General features: G+C 35.3%; 1 protein-coding gene across 1 annotated transcript in view; it reads right to left on the reverse strand.

Moving 5' to 3' along the window:
- LOC129035136 (bifunctional heparan sulfate N-deacetylase/N-sulfotransferase 4) overlaps positions 1-20,473 on the reverse strand; it is a 291,019-nt gene that overhangs the window by 108,807 nt on the left and 161,739 nt on the right. The window contains exon 5 of the mRNA XM_054485287.2: positions 1,493-1,678. Coding sequence (XP_054341262.1) covers positions 1,493-1,678 — 186 coding nt within the window. The remainder of the gene's footprint in view (positions 1-1,492; positions 1,679-20,473) is intronic.

Genomic DNA, 20,473 nt, shown 5'->3' on the forward strand with positions numbered 1-20,473 from the left:
GTGATTACTTCTGGTATATTTTGTGGTTACTTCTTTTGTAAGTCTGAATGTTTAATAAAGAAAGCAAATAAGTAATTTTATTCCAAAATCATATTTTGAATAACAAACTACTGGTAATTTAATGGACAAATGCATCTAATTGCCTAGAGTTGTTTTTTTTTAATTATTTACTTAATTATCATAAGGGTTAATATTAATCTTAAGGTAAATAAATGCATATAATATTGGTTAAAAAGAATGCTTTTATTTCATAATATGTTGAATGGTCATTCAAGGCAAGGAATTAATGCCGTACAAGATCCAGTGATGTTTTGCGTACAGAAGGTAAAGGAAAGGTGAAGGGAAACCTGGGTATTTTCACTATGATTTGAAATTATGTGAGTAATTCTATTTATACCTTCTGGATTTCTATGGCCATCAATGCCACTATTTGCATTATCAATAGCTTCTCTTAAATCTGAAGCTTCTTCAGACCTTCTGGTACCAATTTGCAATAAAACAAAGCTTCATAACTAATAAATATTGTGTATCACCTGTGGTTAGATATGTGTATGTGCATTTGCTTTACTCACAGATAGTGAATAGATAGAAAAATAAATCATAGATAGATAGATAGATAGATAGATAGATAAATAGATGATAGATCTATTTTAACAGCAATATGAATAATGGAATTAGGAAGGTGTTAATATTTAAATGAGTGAGAACAGTTTGTAAACCAATGCTCTGATCTTGGCAACTAATTATAAAAACATCATCTAAGTCACTAGAAGTAGGGATACTTGTTTTAAAATAGGCTATTTTATCTCAAAATAAGTAATATAATGTTTTCTTTCCCAATGAATGATTGTAAATTGCCATCTAAAATCCAATTGGTTTTATTCTCGTTTATAGGATTCCTACATCCTATTGTTTTTCAATTACTATATCTGAAAAGAATAAACATATACCTCCCTTTTTTGGAATATGTAAGGAAAAGACAAAAAGAGCAGTATTCTTAGACACTTTTGAGTGCCTGAAAGCCAAAATAAACTGAGTGAATAAATTTAACTCTCAGATGCTATTTGTTACATTCTGTCTGTTGACAGAATAACAACTTGAGAGGTGTTTTCTTGATCCATGGAGCCTTACTCTGCCTGTAAAACTCTCAGTAAAACCACCCAACCAAATAGATAATGAGAAATTTCCTAGGAAAAGTACAGAATCCGCAGGCAAAATTTCAATACTGAAACTACAGTGGATAATCTATACATAACTCATTCCTGTTAGTTTCAGCTTGTTTTAGATTTGCCAAAGCCACTCCACAGCTTAGGAGCAAGCCTATCACCAAAGATGGGTTAATGCATAACCAGTCACCATTGAGATATGTTAGGCATTTCTGATAATCATGTAAAAGAGGTTTGAGGTTACATCCTTAGAGGAAATGGTCCTCTGTCTTCATTCCACATGTAGATATTAACATCCTTTAATATACATGGCTCTCTGTGCTCACCATGATGCTATTGTGAATGAAGCCCTTTCTGTACCGGGCAGGTTTCAGATGTGGATATTCTTCAGTGCTGGTGACTTGAATACCCCAGACCTTCTTCCAAGCTGCATACAGCTGAATGTGAACCGGGTAGACCCCTGAGTGATGTGGGGCCACAGCATAGCCCATGTTGATTGGTATTCCATGTTCCTAAAAGAAAGCCAGAACAACATCATGATGGGACATGGCCAATTAATTCAGTGAAAATCATTTCCACCAACATCTATTTAGAATACATTGAACTCTATGCTAAATATGAGAATTAAAAATCCAGCAAGGTAGAGGTTTTATCTTTGAGCAGCTCATAATCTTATAGAACTCCGATGGCATAACAGTTATAGTCATTACTTTGGGCATGTGGTGTGAGGGTGAGATTAATTTAAATTTTTGAATATGTAAAGTTTTGGGGGAAGATAAGAAGTGAAATTAGCCCTTCCTTGGATAAATGTGGGGGGCGGGGAAAGGTGTCATTTGAGGAAGCACTCAAATATGAAGGATGAAAGGGCATAGAATGCGTGTGTATGTGTGTGTGTGGTGTGTGTGGGGGGGGGCGGGTATTGAAGAAAATCAGAAAGGTAAGTATGAATGATGAAGTGATGAGCTTTTACATTTAAACTGAAAGATTTTGAATTAATTTGATTTCAACAAGGTAGATAAGGAAGCTCTCTGAGCCTGGAGGGCCAAGATCTGCTCTGAGTTTTAAGAAGAAGAACCTAGTGACAACATGTTAAGATAAACTTTAAGGGGAAGAAAATGAATAAAGGCTGTGCATTAGGAAATTTTTCTATGGTGCCAATTAGGTGAACATAGGTAACTAAATTAAATTATTTGTGGTCAGATTCAAAGGCAGGGGATTAATACCATACAAGATCCAGTGATGTTTTAGATACCCAGGATAAATGAAAGGTAAAGGTTAAGATTTTCTCCTTGGTTTTCAACCTTAACAGCTCAATTTATTTTTATGAAACTTACACTTTACTATGAGATTCTTGGGTAAACTATCAACTCTAAAAGAAAACAAGTATAAATTTAAACAAGAATATAAAAAATTGTCAATGAATGGGATTATATTGCTAGGTACATAAAATAGATCTGCAGTTTTCTAATTTCTGCTTCTTTATATCCCTCCCTTTAAATGCTTATCTGAGATAAAAGATTCCTTGTAGGATTGAATCTCATCAATTGAGGTTATAAATGACAATGCACAGTCATATATGAAAGCTGATTGAACCAATAAACAGAACACAAAAGTGTTGACTTGACAATTGCCATTTATATTTTCTGTTACATGGTACACAGCATAGGAAAAGAATTCAGTCTGGTATAATAAGCAAGTAGTGAATGGATCACGTATCTACAACGCCTTAGTCATACGCTACACTCAGATCAGAAGATGAACCCTAAATTTTTCACAAGTCTCCATCATTCTTCCTTTCATGTAATGACCCTCATTGTATAGCCAAAGTCACCTCTCTTTCTCTGAGACTATGGGTGTTTCCTAACATCTGTTACAGTAAATGACTATGTAGAAGACTGAATTATGAAATCAATGCTGTAAAATGAGCTAGAGTCTTTTGCTAGACACTAGGGAAAATTTCATTTCTTGATCTGTGCGGAAGAAAAATACTTCTTCCTAGCACTTGTGTTTCCAATACAAGGCAAAGCTGGAAAAGTCCAGTAATAAAAGTACTTGGAAACTACCAGAGAGGACAGGAAACAGTTGTTACCCTGATATCACTAGGGGACATGTACTGGGACAGCCTTAGTTCTCTCAGGTTTGTTCCATGCTCCCCAATGAGTGGTCACAAAGTGTTTTGAGGATAAGTAATCCTCCAGCATCCAAGACGTTGCAAGCTTGTGGATGCATTGGGTGTGAGACAGAGATGTACTTCATGAGAAAAATGTAGAGACAATCGTGTCCAGACTCCTCTGTCTGGTAAATAGAATTTGTATGAATGTGCCTAGAGAGGTGCTCCTGATTCACAGGAAAAGGGAATCAACCTGTTATCCTCCTTTTTACTCTCTCAGGTGACTCATACTGAGGTTTTATAAGACTTGTCCCACAATGTGAAAAGCGACAAAATCAACAGTGTACAAATCCTAATAGTCTTAACTAATCACTTTGTTAGTCCTCATTCTCTACAACTGTATAAATTTTACTCTAAATTTGGGGCCTAGAAGGTTAGATAAAGTATGTGAGTGTCCTAGATACAAAGCAATGAAAAATAAAATCAGCAAAAAGTATTGAGATATCAAACAACTATATCTCCTCAGGAAAAAAAAAAGAGACATTTCACTTTTGACAGGTAGTAAAATGAATTGTAGAACTTTCATTAAAAAAAAGGTAAAAAGGAATTGATTTGGTGAGTAGGCAGGAAGGGCAGTAAAAAATTTTTACTATATTTATTGATTTCTGGGGGCCCAGTGTTATATTGTTCATAAGGTCATCTTATCATACTGTCAACTGGAGCTCAATTAAAATAGTAAATCACACTACATAATTATGAGTTTATGCTTTTTCAATCTAAATGACAACACAAAGTGAGAAGTAATTCCCTAGCAACTCTTTTGCTATTATCATGTGGCTTACTGACCGAGAAGCTTCTATTCTTTACTGTCCAGGGCTTAAAACCTACTTCACAGAGACTTGGCCAACTAGAAAATCAACCAAGCATCATATTCCCACAAGATCACAAAAATCACAAAATTTGAAAAGCTTTCCAATGTAAATATAGGAAGTACTTGAGACTCTGTAAATATAGACATATAAATGACAGAAAACAAATAAATTCAAATATGGCTTTAATTATTTATTAGAACAATGTCTCTTATAGGATCTATGGAGTCTATACTACAATAAGACATGATACCACAAATATTTAGAGGGGTTTGACTTGATCTAATGTTTCCAGTCCATTAAATCCCAGTTGGTTGTGAAATAAGGTATTGCAGTAATTTACAGACTATATGAAAAAGATCACCATTTTTCAAAAATTAGAATAAAATAAAATGTATTTAGCACTAAAGCTCTAACAGCAACTGAAATAACGTCGTTTAATTTTCCCTTGATAATTCCTACTGATCATATCTTCTTTTAATTGCTTAGTTGAAATGGGATAGTTCCCTTGGGTTGGCTCATTTACTCAGCCCACAGCTCTCAATCCCTAACAGGATGGGGAGCGTGTAGGTGAGTGAGCAGGTGCAGGGGCCGGCATGAGTGCTTCTGGGCACTGGCAGGAGTAGTTGCAGTGTGCTCCTTTAGCTTTGCCGTCCATGGACGGCCTGTTTAACAGCTCAGTGGAAGGTCAGGTGACAGCCTTTTGCACCCGCCCTCTTGGTACCCAAGTTCTTGTCCAGTGTTGAGGAAGAATCAGGTCGTATGAAGGAATTGAAGGGTGGTGAATGTGGGGCGGGTTTATTGAGTTTGTCCATGGTCGAACACTTCTCCAAAGTCCTGCTGTCAAGCTGGCCCTCTGAAGTCAAGCTGCTACTCTCTGGCATCCAACTGCTTTTTCTCTTCTCTCCTCTGCTGCTCTGCTCTGCTGCTCAGCTGCTCTCCTGTTCTGCTGCCCCTCTGCCAGTGGTGGAGCCTGGGGTTTTTATGGGTACAGGATTGGGTGTGGGGCAGGCCAAAAAGCAACATTCAAGTAGGAAAACAAGAATGCATGTTCTCACTTTGGGCCGCAGTCCCAGGCTTGAGGGTGTGGCCCTTGTTGGGAACCTCCCTCTTCTATCTAGTATTTTCCTGCCTCATGTCTGTATCAATATTTATGAAGTATTTTTACATTTATGTGTAATATGATTCTCATAATCATTCTGTGAGGAGGACTGGATGCTTCTCTAAAATGTGGAAACAGAGGCTCAGAGAAGGCATGTAACTTGCTTATATTGACAAGTGTCTGAGCTATACTTCTACCCAAGTTGTCTAGATTCATCATTTTTGCTTTGGCTTTTTCACTAAGTTGCTTCTACTGTGACCCCTCCCCTCCCCAAAGTATGAATGAAGACACTTGACTTACAAAAGGGATTTGATTTTAATATGCATGTTTCTGAACTGGATCTCTTGTTCACTTTTTTTTTCTTGGAGAGGTTATAAAACAAAGTCTACATTTCTCAAACTCCTCTGCAGCTATCATTTTTTATGAAAATGAGTTTCAGCCTATTAGAAGTACTCAAGACCAATTTCAGAAGGCAGTAGGAAGGCAAATCCTAAATTTTGGCAGCTCCTGGCTCCTGTTGCTGGCAATAAGGTCTTGCAAATAAGCAGGTTTTTTCTAGCAGTGTTTGGTGCCCACTTGCAGGGCAGCGGCAGAGAACTTTTGTTTTTAATGGAGCTCCTGTGGCAGCCTCAGAAATGGCAGTTCCCCCAGGGAACCAGTTCTATATGGTTCTGAGAGTCCCTGCAGGAGTACAGCGTAGAATCTGCTCCATGAGTCCTTCCAAAGATTTTGGAAGCACTGAAATCATTAAATAAAGTCTTCTTGTTTAAAATAACTTAAAGTGGCTTATGTTTCTAGCTTGGAAACCTGACTGCTAGAGCTGATCTTTGCCCATTTATAATAAGTATAAAAAGACTTAAGAGCTTCTGGTGAGATGTCTAGTGGTTTAAATTCTAAGAAAACAGAGAAAAAAATTGGTAAAACACTGCTCAATACTTATCCAATAAAGCTGATTAACATAGTAAATACCTATTTTTCTAGCTGGATACTATCATGTAATGTATGTGACTGTTAAGTGTCATGCAATGAGTAGCCAGTGAATACTGTATAGAAAATAAATAGGAGACTACAGTCATTTAAACGAAAAAAAACCAAATGCACATCAAAACAATTAAGTTAAACTACATTTGAAATAATTGTTTTTCAGTTCGTGACTTATGTCAAGCACTTTGCTAAGTACTGGGGATACACTGGGTATAAGATAGGGCTTCTACCTTCATGAAGTTTGAAACCTGGAGACAATTGTGGAAATCAGATAGAAGTGTCTTAATTTTTGGTGAATTTTAACCTAAGATTATTCAATTTTTTAAAAAATATATTATTAATTTTAACTTCTAGGCATTTTCCTAGCAGAAAAGAACGATATCCTTGACACGAATATCTATAGAGGCTGAAATTTTCATCCTACTAACATTTCCTTAATAGATATTGAAATTAAAATAAGAAATTTATATCTAGGGGACTACAATTTTAATCTTCCTCAGGCTATTGTTAGTAATTGGGTAAATGCAATTCAATATAATAAATTGTGTCTAGGAAGCTTTTGATAAGAATGGAATATGGATAATTACTGCTTGTGTTACAGTGATATTTCTAGTGATGTGGCTGCACAAGCAAGTTTTTGACCCACTGACTTTATGTTGGTAAATGTTTCCCACACCCAAAATAATCAAATGGAACTTAGTATTGATGCTTCCAAGAATGATATTTCTAATGGATTTTAAATAACAGTTAATAAGTGTAAACTTCAGAATCAAAAGTATTCCAAACAAGGTCATAATCTCATCAAATACAGAAAGGAATAAAGTACTCCTGATCAATGGTTATTATGAAAAAAATAAGTATCTTGAATTCTTGAATCAGTTTGTTTATATCAGTTTGTTTTGTTTTCAGATGAGTAGAATTTATATATATACATAATTTATATGTACTGATATATAACATTTACATATATAATATAATTTAAATTATATTATATAATATATGTACATGATAAGGATAAGCTTAAAAAGATAACATTATTAGATTCCATGTATTTCCCATAAAATTCACATAAAAAGTTTGAGTGTTTAATAATAAGCTTAAATCTTAAAAACAGGACAAATAGGTATTCATTCATATACCTAAACATACATTGACATATACAAATAATTTTTAAATAGTATATTTACACTACAATTCATATCTGCACTTTTACCATCAGAATGTTATTTTAAAAGTAATAACTTAATTATGTAATTCACCAGCATTAACTCATCCAATGATTCCTTGTTGTGTTCAGGTTAAAGTACAAACTACCAAACTTTGCCCTCCAAATATCAGTAATGATTTCCTCTTGGGTACACTCTCTGATTCTTTTCTCTCACCCTAGACTGAGATTGGTTAGGTACATTTGGGCCCTTATAGTCTTATGAATATCTCTACATTAAAACTTTCTTTATTACATTTGAGTATCTCTGCCAATAGAACCTAATCTCTTCGTGTAGAGAGATTATTTCCTTTTTCACATAATTATATATAATATTTTAAGTACATAATAAAATATTTGTTATTCCAAACAGTATACTAGAGCTTGGAATCTGGAGGCTGGTTGGCTGGATTTGAATTTTGGCTTTGCCACGTATTAGTTGTATGACCTTGAGAGATTTATTTTTCTGTGCCTCAGATTTCTCGTCTATAAAATTAGGTTAATAATATTAGGGGACTAAATAGTTGGGGGGAATACATGAGTTAATAATTCCTCTGCTTGAAATAGTGGCTATGAATCCATAAACTCTATTTAAGTGTTAATTTGTTGAGAAAAGGTACATAGATCATTTTGGAAAAAACATCAACTTTGGGAAATGCAAGCAGAAGGACCACAAGCTTTAGTCAAGTATAATGACTAAGGATTGAAGCAGAGAGGAGATTTAGACCAACAGCCAAATACTTTCCTAGGTCCCACAGAGATGGAGCAGAGCTAAAATCTGGAATAAGAGTGGCCTGTCCATTACCACTGCCACTTCTTTCCACCCTGCTCTATAATTTAGGGGCCAGAGTGTGTGAACTGTTTCAAGGGGTTCTCTTGCTTTCTTGCTTCCAGTTGAGTCTGGCAAATGGAGAATCCTGGTAGGAGATCAGAGAGAAGAAAGAGTGAAGCAGGGATATTTATTCTATTAGCTCTTCTTATGCAATGCCATCTAAAGTTGTCAGACTCCTCTAATCAAAGGTTAAAACAACTGTCAAAGTGTCCCCAAGCCCACATAACATATAACTCTCTCCATCTCAACTCCGGTGATCTTTTTTCGCCTCTGCCCCTTCAAACTTTGGGATTTCACAGCTCACCATCTGCACTGTGTTTAGTCCTAGGATAATACTCTATACCCTACTTATTCCTTTGTAAATAGTCTTCTTATTAAATCCTCTGCAATTGTCATTATCACCTCTAATCTTCTGGCACCTGATGTGCCGCAAATAGTTACTATGAAATCTGTCTTAGATCCTAGGAACACAGATTAATACTATGGTGAAACCATACAATGTAGGTAACCTTACAAAAGGGGACAGATTTTCTTGAAAGAACACTGCTCCAATGGACTGATTTTGATTACCACAGCACCTTGGTGCCAGCATGCATTGCAGGGCTCCTTTGTGAAGATAACCACATCTTTAAAAAAAACGGGCAAACATATCCGAAAGCTTCACATGCGGAGATAGAAGAAACAATAGGTGAGCACAAACAGCACCCTGGTGCTGCATTTTTGGTCAGGCACTGACAGCTGCTTTTCAGGATACGTGACACACCACAGAGAGCCAGAGAATAAAAGAGGACAGCTGGGCATGGTGGCCCACGCCTGTAATCCCTGCACTATGGGAGGCCGAGGCGGGCAGATCATGTGAGGTTGGGAGTTCGAGACCAGCCTAACCAACATGGAGAAACCCTGTCTCTACTAAAAATACAAAATTAGCTGGCCGTGGTGGCACGTGCCTGTAATCCCAGCTACTTGGTAGGCTGAAGCAGGAGAATCACTTGAACCTGGGAGGCAGGGTTGTGGTGAGCCGAGATTGTGCCATTGCTCTCTAGCCTGGACAACTAGAATGAAACTCTGTCTCAGAAAAAAAAAAAAAAAAGACAAATGGAGGTGTAGAGGATTTGGCTCATAAACATACAGGAGTCATTGCCAGGATTTTACACAAATCGCTGGGCAGAAACTTGAAAAGTGGATGAAGGTATCAATATAAAGAGGGAGAAAAATGATAAAAATATTTTTTATATTTTTATCAATATAAAAAATGGTATTTTCTCTATTTTTATGACCCTATGTTTGCACTCCAGGAAATATGGCTTGTAAAACCAGCCCACAATATATTGGAGATAATATATCCCCAGTGCTTAGCAGAGTGCTTGGTACATTGTTGGTATTTGATAAATAATTTTAAAGGAAATAAAAATATTATTAAAGAAACACATCATAGGTGTTTAATAAATTAGTGTGAAGAGAAAACAATAAAACAATGACTGCATAAAGTAATGCACTTGTACTAAAGAGATAATGCACTAAGCAGTACCTCGTTGAACTTAAAGTACTGATTTCTCCTCTTAAATGCACAACTTCTAGGGAGTGACACTGGCGCTAAAGAAATAGATCTCATTATCTATTTATCCTTTTAATAAGGACTTGGATTCATATTGTCAACTTTGAAAATGATCCTAGAATCATTGATTTTCCACTGTGTTTAGGGGACTGAAATTGTCTTCTTCTGTTTTCATAAGTGATAAAAGTAATGACTATGTGACCCTGGAAATTGGCTGGGTCAGTCTTGACACTTTTTGGACTGAAGCCTAGCAAATGGTGACAAATCTCTGGAGGGCTCTGTGTTACAAATGGGTTTTTCTTTTGAAGAAAGAAATAGCATAGTTAAATGGCAGTACCTCTACAGTCTTGAACTTTCCGATCCTAAGTAGAGCTATTTTGGGCAATTGAGACACATCCTTTTAATATTCTTGACCCTGCTGAAGGTCTACTTTGCTGCTTAAAGGGAACTAATGGAAAAACCAGCAAGTTTTCATTCACATTGTATAAAATGTGCCATTTCTGTTGATTTGGCATTTGCTTTGCTAAATTTTGGTTCCGAAGTCTTACTTTATTGACAATCAACATGTCCAACACATGGTTTATTAATTCATTTTATTCATGGTGAGGATACAGCAGTGAAGAAAACAGAAAAAAAAATCCCTGCCTTCAGGGAGCTTACATTTTAGCAGGGTGAGTCCAAGGTCATACAAAGGAAGTAAGTAAATTGCGTAATATATTAGAAGGTGATTAAAACTACAGAAAAAAATAAAGCAGAAATATAGAGTGGAATCAAGGGGTACGAGTTGCAAAATTAAATAGATCACTCAGCCATGGTTTAATGGAGAAGGTAGTATTTTGAGTTAAGGTAAAAAATTGTGATGGATTGAGCTATACAGACTATTTGAGAAAGATTATTCCAGGCAGAGGAGACAGCACAGATGAAGCCTGGTCATTTCTGAAGAATAGCAAGGATTCTATTGTTTTTGCAGCAGAGTTAACAAAGGGGGAGATTAGCAAGAGATGATGTCAAGAGCCAGAGTTGCTGCAAATAGCTTTGAAAATTTTTCACTGAACAACTCCAGGGGGCACCATTCACATTTACCATGCTTTTCCAGAGGCTGTGCAATGCGGCAACACTGAAGAGAAGGAATGGGTACAGATCTTTTAGGTTTTTACATAAAAACATTGTTATAATGATTACATTTTTTTCTGTAGATATTTTCACATGCTTAAAATTAACATCATGGCTACTATTTTATTTTTATTTTGTTACCATTGTATTGAAGTGGAAGTTGTAATAACAGGAGTATGTGAAAGGTTTTTTTTTTGTTGGTTGATTTTTTTTTCATTGAAATAAGAAACAAGATTATCAGCTGAGAGTAGAGATGAGATAATTTGTACGGTAGTTTGAAGAGAGAGGAAAAGGTATAGAAGAGTAGGATTATGAATAAAATGAAGACTTGTAATGTCTGGACAGCATAGAAGGTCCCCTTGGGGTCTATGGCCAGGTATTAAAGTGAGAACAATTAAACACTGGTCCAAGACAAATTTAGTTTCAGTAGTATAGGCACAAACTTGGGGTCAATTTGGATTTAACCAGGGTTGAGGCTTTATAGGGAAGTATGATAAAAAGAAAGGTGTAAAGAAATTCAGAGCATATACAAGGGAATGAATGCTTATTATGATTGGCTCTTGAAAGAGGTTGAATAAGGAGGAAAGCAAGTGCCCAAGAAGAGTGAGGGACAACAAAGATGTGGTAGCATGATATCCTGAGAAATGCAGAACTGCATTTTAGCACTACTCCCTTAATTGCAGGACTGTGTTACATAGAGAGATATTTTTATATTTAATTTAGAAGCAAGACAAAAGTTACAGGTATTAAGTATTCAGTTTCTAATAGTGCCTTTAACCTGGACTAAATGATAACATTCAAAATTCTTCAAGGTGTTAAGTCAGGTGGAAATAAGAATGGTATTATCCAGCCCATTATTACATCATTTCTATAGTACTGTAGGCAGAAATGTGGAAAAGGAAGGTACTTAAAATAATTTGCTTAATACAAATCATACAATTTTCACAATATGATTTTCTATAATTTTGTCTTAAGTAACTACTACATGTAAATATCTTGGCATATTTCTCTTCACTCTTAGTACCTCAAATATTTATATGCAGCACACAAATAAAATATTAGGCTTTAAAAAATCTTCGATCTGATTGCATATTTTCATGGAGTAAAGCATTGATTTCAGTGGGATAGCTGGGGATGCCTGCGTATGTGAAGACAAGTGGAAGAGGGCTAACTGTCCTTTTCGAAGCTGTCTACCGTTTGCTTCATTTTCTGATTATGAACATATTTCCAAACTTTTTGGATCCTTCTACAATTATATATAGCAGCTGATGGGTTAGAATCACTAATTCAAAGACATCACTTTGCAGAAAGAGTAGATTAGCATAAACTACTACTTTCTCTTAGCAATGGATTTTTTAAAATATTATTTTTGATTCAAGCTGAGATTTCCCTTAGGAGGCATTTTCCCAACTTAATGTCAGCTTAACACATTTATGGAAAAATGTTCTAAACATTTGGTATATGCATGAGCCATCCCTCTGAATGTCACTTCCCTCCCCCACCCCCCAAATACAAAGTGTTATTAAATTTTGTCCTTTTATGACATCCTGTGCCTTCTCTTACTTAAAATAATGATTGTTTGCAATTTTGTGGAACTTTTACTACCAGGCAAAGCAGGTTAAATTTCATCAGACCAAAAGTAGGTTCCTATTAATAAATGGTACCTATACACTCAAAGAATTACATGAATGATTTCATTTACTTGAGTAACTGGCCATATAGATTATTAAATAATTATATTTTTCTGTAGACATGTTCACACATTTCAAACTAAAATCATACGAATTATTATATTTTCATTTTGTTATCCTGTTGAAGTGATATCATATTTGGAAATAAGTTCATCAATACAGTTCTCATCCCCAAACAAGTTTACCGTAAACACCCCTATTCTCCTATGTTATTAACCAGCTTTTATTCTCTCCAGTGTAAACATATTTGGAAACAATTTCTTATATTTGAATATTGCTCAAGTTACTGCAGAAAAGACTGCAGAGAACTAAAGTGTCAACTACTTTGAAAAATCATGGAATGCTGAAGATGTTCAGCTACTATAGATAAAGTATAAAGGACACCATCATACTAAAATAATTTTTCAAACTCAAAAATGCAAAAGAGAAAAGAAAAGAGACAGAGAAAGAGTTGTTTTAACTAATAGTTTGGAGGGATTATCCAATTTAAATAGTCATATTTAGTAGAGCAGTTAAATAATAATAATAAAACAAAAGAGGGAAGTAATAATGCTTTAAAAAATCATTGAAAACTGACTCTTAATTATTTCACAGTCATTTAATAATTAGAAACAAGGGTGATCGCTGAAACAGTGATACTAAATTTTGTGAGAGCTAATTATGCTATTATTGACCACTTCAAGAATCCAGTCACAAAACTGTTATCTAATGATTGATTAATAACTCTCACTATCAATATTTTTTAGAAAGTATTAAAATATTATGTTTTAGGATATTATTCTATATAAATATTCCTTTGAGAGTCTGCAAATCCTAGACAATGGGAACAACTTGAATATAAGCAAATCTCAAAATAATTTAAGAGAAAAACTAAGGGAAAGCATTAGAGCATGATGTCGGATAGGGAATGGGTCCAGCCTTTGTACCAAAAAAGGAACAACCCCAAAAACAATAAATTGAAAAACATAGGAGTTTTATTTTTATTTTTTTCTCTTGCGTAATGAGGAACCTGTAGAGTAGTGGTTGCTAGTATTGGTTCAGCAGTTTAAGATTGCCAAAAGTGAGGACTCAGATTCTCTTGGCATTTGCTCCATTGTTTTATGATGAATACTTTAATTCCAGCCAATGGGACCATACAGCATGTTAGAGAAAGAAGCAAAAGCTAAGGGCAGAAGGGCAGAGCCCCAGCAATATCTAGCCTCCTTTTCTGAAGCTTTCCTGGAAGCCCCATACTATAAGTTGTGCTTTCATCTGATTGGCCAGAACAATGTTTAATGCCTGCTACCTAAAATAAAAGCTGAGAAATTTATTCTTTTAACTGGACAGGTTGGCTCCACAAGCAAACTTTGGCTTTATTGAGTAAGCAAGAAAGTAAACATTGGTATTGAGTATTCATTTAGAAGTGATGACCAAGGATTTAAGACATCTGTAGCCTGAAACGAGAAAGTAAAAATAAGGATGTAAATTCCCTGTTACTAAGCAGTCTACTTCCTATGTACAAAGTACATGTAAGAATACTGATTTAGAAGATTATAGGAGAGCAATAAATTATGATATTAATTAGGAACACGGGGAGGGGAGATGAGAAACTGGAAAATTGTTATTTCAAATGTAGAGCTCTAAGCAAAGGTCATTTATACAGTTGGATTTGAGGTTCCTGAAGCTCTAACACCTAGGATAAAAAGTTCCTCCATATTCTGGACCACATGAGCTACTTGATTCCATCTTCTCCTAATTCCCAACACAAAGCTTCCTCTGGAGCCAAATAAATTTATTATTTCTTTCTTCAACATTTTATCCACCATTCCAAGGTTCATTAAGGCAGGAATATTGGAAATAAAATTTTATTGTCCATAAATTTCATATTTCTAAGGGTATAGTAGGTCACCAGTAGTAACTGATGAAAAATGTGTATTAGCTAAGAATTCATGAACTACTGTTAATCATTATGATTCCAATTTTATATGCTATCTTCAGATCCATGTGTAAGTTAAGGTTTGGTAAAATGTTGCCAGCAACATACTGCCTCTGTCACATATTTCCTTTCTTTATTTGGTGCTTACAACACTTTAAAAATGTAAAACTTACTCTTAGCACACCAACCACACACTAACAGACTGCGGGAAAAATCCCACAGGCAGTAGTTCCCAACCCACAGACAGGTTGTTGCTAAACCTATGTGGATTTTACTGGAAGAGTACATTAATTGGGCATAGTCTTGTGCTCTTTCTGCTACTGCTCCCTCTGTTTAGGGGTTCTCCTCCTGCTTTCTGCCTCATGCCCACCTACTCATTTTTCACTAATGTTATCAACTCAGTTGTTCATTTTTTTTTCTTACCCTTATAACAAACAAGTGTCTCTTTTGTGGCTGCACCATGTTCTGTACATTTCTCTCAAAAACCTAAACTGTCACTTTATTACTCTTCATGCATTCTCTCCTCTCCCATCAACTAAGTAAGTAAAATCTCAGCGTCTCGATCATTTTTGCATCCCTGGTGTCAAGTAAGGTGCTCAGCAGATAATGCATATTCATCGTCTGTTGAGGAAAGGAACAAAGGAAGTGAGGAAAGAAAAGAAGGGGATAAGGAGGGAATAAGGTTGAAAGGAAGAAACAAGCAAAAAATAAAGGACTGACAAATGAAAGGAGGGAGGTAGTTTTCACACTGAAAGTGTGAATTTTTGGACATAATTGGAAAACAATAATTTCAAAGATTCACGTGTTCACATGCACATGAATGAACACTTTAATTAATTTTTTCACTTTTTAAAATACAACTTTTATCATCCATGTTCTTTTTTCTTGGAATGCTTGTTAAGATATTAGCTTTTTCATTATTAAATACCTGTGACCGCTTTCAGTATGGAGTTATGGATAGACGGAGAATTGCAAAGCAAATTAGAATATCTTGTTTCTGTTTCCAACTTGAATATTACATAACCTTGAAAAAGTTATTTGGCTATTTCATGCATCATCAACCTCTTATTTCAAAAGGAATGATAGCTTGCTTCTTGAAGAAATATGGTAAAAGTGATGATAACCATGATAATGATGACAAATACTTTTGAAACACTTATGTGCTAATTACTCTGCTAAGAATTATGTATACATAAATATGTACACACAATATCCAATCCTCATAAAAACCTTAGGGGTAGGAACTACTGGCATATTTATTTTACATATTTGAAAATTACAGCACAGGAATTTTAAGTAATTTGCCAAGGTCATTCATATAATAATTGTCAAAGACAGAATTTGATCCAAGATTAGTCCAAAGCCAAATACAAGGGTTTGACTTCTATAATGAGCAACTAGGTAATGACTCATGTAATGTGAACTCATATCACACAGGGAGGAGACTTTATGTATAAAAGTAGCTAAAATTTTGTTTTCTTCTGAAAAATATGACTTCTTTTGTATTTTGTGCACAGACCATTGTTCTGAATAAGTGAAATAATAGTTGTAGAAAACACTAATTTGCTTTAAAGCAAGTAAATTAAGTATCCCCAAGTACATTAACTAGTTATCAGCCTATCTCCCAGGGGAAAACCTATGTTATAATTTTCATGTATCGGTATTTGAAAAGAATTGGAGTTCTTCTAGTTAATCTTAGAAAATTATTTAAAAGCATAAGACTATAGAATGATCAAGTAAAGCAGAATAATTTTTAAGGCTTTACACTTAACAAAAATAATAATAACAAGGTATCCAGAAAAGACAGATGTAAATCTTGATAGATTTATATTAATGAATTTTGAGTGATATAAATAGTTCATTTTTCAATTATTGCTGCTCGATATTGAAGTGTATTTTGTAGGGGGCATTTATGTCTTTGAGGTTAAATGTGTTCAGAAACAAAATAGCTGCTTGACAAGAAAAAGTTGCTGCAGTGAAAAAAGCAATTTGGGGGCTGGCAGGGTCTGCTATTGCCATCTGCTAGGAAAATCAAATAGATAAATATGTATTGTAGAGATTTTCTGTCTAAGGAAAATTCTTTCATCTACCTGCCAATACCAGACCAGCAAGTCAAGGACTTACCATGATATAACACATGACAAGAAAAGCCATTTTTCTGTAAATCCATTGCTAAGCAGTATGAATATTAATAGCTAAGGAAATACCAATTCTAATTTGCAAGCAAAAAGTTCATGCTATCCTTTATGTTGTAAGTTTGGTGAAAATAGAAATTGATGAGAACCTTGGAGACTGCTAGAATAAGCCAGTTAAGAAATTTTTAAAACAATATCCTACTTGTAAAATGGATAAAAACCTTATCTATTGCCAATGGGTATCTAAAGAAAGAGAAATAGAAAATATGTTTTCTTGTTATTCAATATGTGAATCATTATGCCATTTATACACCTCAATTTTCCATGCTAATCAAGCTTTATGCAATAACATCTCAATACCTAAAGATGAGTAAGTTTTTCAACAATTACTCACCTATTCAAATGTCATTCATATGTTACTTTAATTACCTGTGCTGTGACTAAAAAAGGCTTTAAGAAAACCAGGCACACAAGATGGCTCATTTTTTTTTTTGGCGGGGGAAGGCCTTGTCCATTTCTCCCAGAGACCATCAGCTCTTACTTTGCAGTGCTGCGTGGTACAACTGGAACCACATGGCAGCTTGTAAGTTCTTTGTGTGACTATGCACAAGTCACATAGACAAGTTCTAGGGCTTGGTTTTCTCATTTGTAAAATTGAGACCTTTCAATATCACTTTAGAAATAAGCCTAAGAAACTTTCTCCATCTGATTTCCAAACTGAGAACAACTTAGATTTATATAATTTTAGAAGTATCAGGAGCTTTGATGGTCATCTAGTTTGATCACTTTGTTTTACTGAAATGAGAATCCAGCTACCGGAATCAAATAATATGACAATGGCTGCAAGAGAAAGTTATCAATCTTACAAACTTGGACCAGGAGACTGAGAAAGTAGAAACAGTAGACACAAGAGCTCAAAAATTCTAGGAACAAAGTTTAGGAGCAAATAGTCCTTATAATATCAGCAGATTCCAAGAACACATCAGGAGCACAGTGCAGTTACATCATTCATATTAGCAATGAAAACTTAGTCTCTGTGAATGATGAAAACTTAGTCTATGTGAATGTGATGTGATGCCTGGCATGCATTTATTAACTTAAAAGCAGTAAGTTATGTGTTTTAGGAAGTTGTTCACTGAAATGAATAAAACAATAAATAACAAATGCTGAACTTTTCAAGTGACAAATGGCTAACTCATTCATTGTAATATAATATTCTATACTGAATCATATAAGAAATGTATGCATACTTAACATCAACAGCAAAACTAATTAACAGACATAATGATGAAGAGATATTTCTATTAACTACATGGATATAAAAGAATACTTTTAAACTGCTATAAAATGCCATCCGTAAATAAGTGTTCTATATGCAGTAACAAAATTATTTAACCACTCATATAAATGAGCTTCAAGCTTACTAGCTGATGCTCTGTAATTTTTCCCACTGTGATTTTATTTTCTTCTGCCCTAAGACTATTTTACTGATCACAAATTTCTGATAAAGAGAATTAACTATATTCAAGATCATTCACATACTCCATTTTCTAAACATTTAGCAAATTTTCACTGCTCTATCTTCCAGGGAAATGCTAGTAATATTTTATGTTATTATTTGATGTTTTTAAACTTAATTTTTTTTTGCCTATCCTGTTTTATGACTTAAAAATACTGTTTCGAAAAATTCCAGATATAATAGATTCTTTAAAAAAATTCTAAAATCACGATGGATTTAATTTAAATTAAATTTAATTTGAATGCCCAGTCTAGAAATTCTAGCATTGCAGGAGAAATTATTAATAATCCTAGATGAACATCTATCATGAGGCTTAAACGTAAAAGCAGGATGGCAACTTTGGCACATAGTATTAGCAAAATGAATTACACAGATTGAGGTATATTAGAAAAATGAGATAAAATAAAAATGGTCTCATCCTTTGGAAGCAAGGAAAAGAGGAAATGGAAGATAAGACTGGAAGATAAGTAACTTACTTATTTTGTGAAAAACAGATAAAAGCTATACTCTCTCCAAACAACTTTTTGATACGGAAAAGTTAAATTTTGAATTGACACAAGATAATGTTACTAAAACATTCTTTTATCCTGGCTTTTATAATTTGTTCTTAAAAGTGTATATATGGTGATATCATTTGGATCTGTGTCCTCACCAAATTGCATGTTGAATTGTAATCTCCAGTGTTGGAGATGGAGCCTGGTAAGGGGTGACTTGATAATGAGATCACAGTTCTCATGAATGGCTTAACACTATCCTTCTTGGCACTGTCCTTGCAATAGTGAGTGAATTCTCTGCAAATCTGATTGTTCGAACATGTGCAGCCCCTCCCCCATCCTTGCTACTGCTCCCACCGTGTGAAGACATCTCACTACCAGCTTTGCCTTCTACCAAGATTAGGAGCTTCCTGGGACCTCTCCAGAAGCAGAAGCTGCTATGCTTCTTATAAAGCCTGCAGAACCATGAGCCAATTGAACCTCTTTTCTTTATAAATTCCCCAGTCTCAAGTATTTCTAGCAGCGGGAGAACAGACTAATACATATATTATTTTCATACTACAAGTATGAAAAATGGTAGGAAGGGAAACACTTCCAAATTCAAAAACTGTACAGCCTTGATGGAGGCAGCTCAGCATCAATTTGTAGGAAGATCAGGGGAACCTTGGGGTCAAGGTGAGAGTCACCAAACCAGGAGAAAGACCACGACACAAGAATGGCAACAGTGCGGATTGACTGTAGTCATCAAGGAGTAAGTAGCAACTACAGGAATGGAGGCACACTGAAAACATCCAAGTACCAATCATTAAAAAAGCCAGAGGGGAGCTTACAGCATGTGAAACAAGGGGCCAGTTGCTAGGGGCTTGTGGGCTATCTTAAGTTAGCTTAGAGGGCTTTGAGACAAAATGTGACAGAATCTAAATTACATGTTAACAGGATCACTGTCGCTGCTTTGCTGAGAATGGACTCAAAAGGCCGAGAGTGGAAATTAAAAGCAATAAAGATGCTGCTGCCGTAAATTAGTCAAGAGAGAATAGTAGAATGCAGAGTTGTACAATGATGTGGTATGAGGAGCTCTGTGGACCATCTCCCAGTGAGACACCCATAACTGGTGAAAATTATTTTAAAAACATTAAAAAATCTGGAAAGTGAAAAAAGGGCATATAAACCATGCAAAACCATTTATTCAAGAAAATCTACTACAAATGGTAAGAACAGTGAGAGTCGATGGCATGTGAGCCACGACCTGCTCCTTTCTCTTCCTGCCCCAGTTTAGAGTAACAGAATTCTTACCTTGGGTAAGTGTAGCCAAGAACATAGGGCCACATCTCTCTGTAGTGTCAAATCTAGGCTTATGATTTCTCCTTGGAAATGGCAGTCCACGGCATTTCTCCTCTCTGCATCTCTGTGTGCAGAAGTTCTATTCCAGTTAAGAGCAAATTTGAGACCTGGAGTTTTCCTCCACTATGCAGCCCCACTCATAGAAAAGAAGCTGTACCCTAAGTGCAGAAGGCTAAGAATACTGTAATTTTAATTTTCCCTTGCCTCATCTCAATTGTGGAGTGCTGATTCCATTCCAGGAAAGGAAATCGGAGAGTAATAGGGGCTACTACCCCAACCCAGGACCCTGCCTATGAATCTGGGTGTTACTTTGAAAGAAGTAGACAATTGTAGTTACCTTTATCTCTGAGCAGTGGCACAGAGGTTTTGCTCAGGGAGAGAGGCAGGTCTCAAGAAGAGAGATCTTCAATGTTCTCCCCAAGGAAACACTTTGTTTGAGACAC

This window comes from Pongo pygmaeus, chromosome 3 (genome assembly GCF_028885625.2).
Source record: "Pongo pygmaeus isolate AG05252 chromosome 3, NHGRI_mPonPyg2-v2.0_pri, whole genome shotgun sequence".
Classification (NCBI taxonomy): domain Eukaryota; kingdom Metazoa; phylum Chordata; class Mammalia; order Primates; family Hominidae; genus Pongo; species Pongo pygmaeus.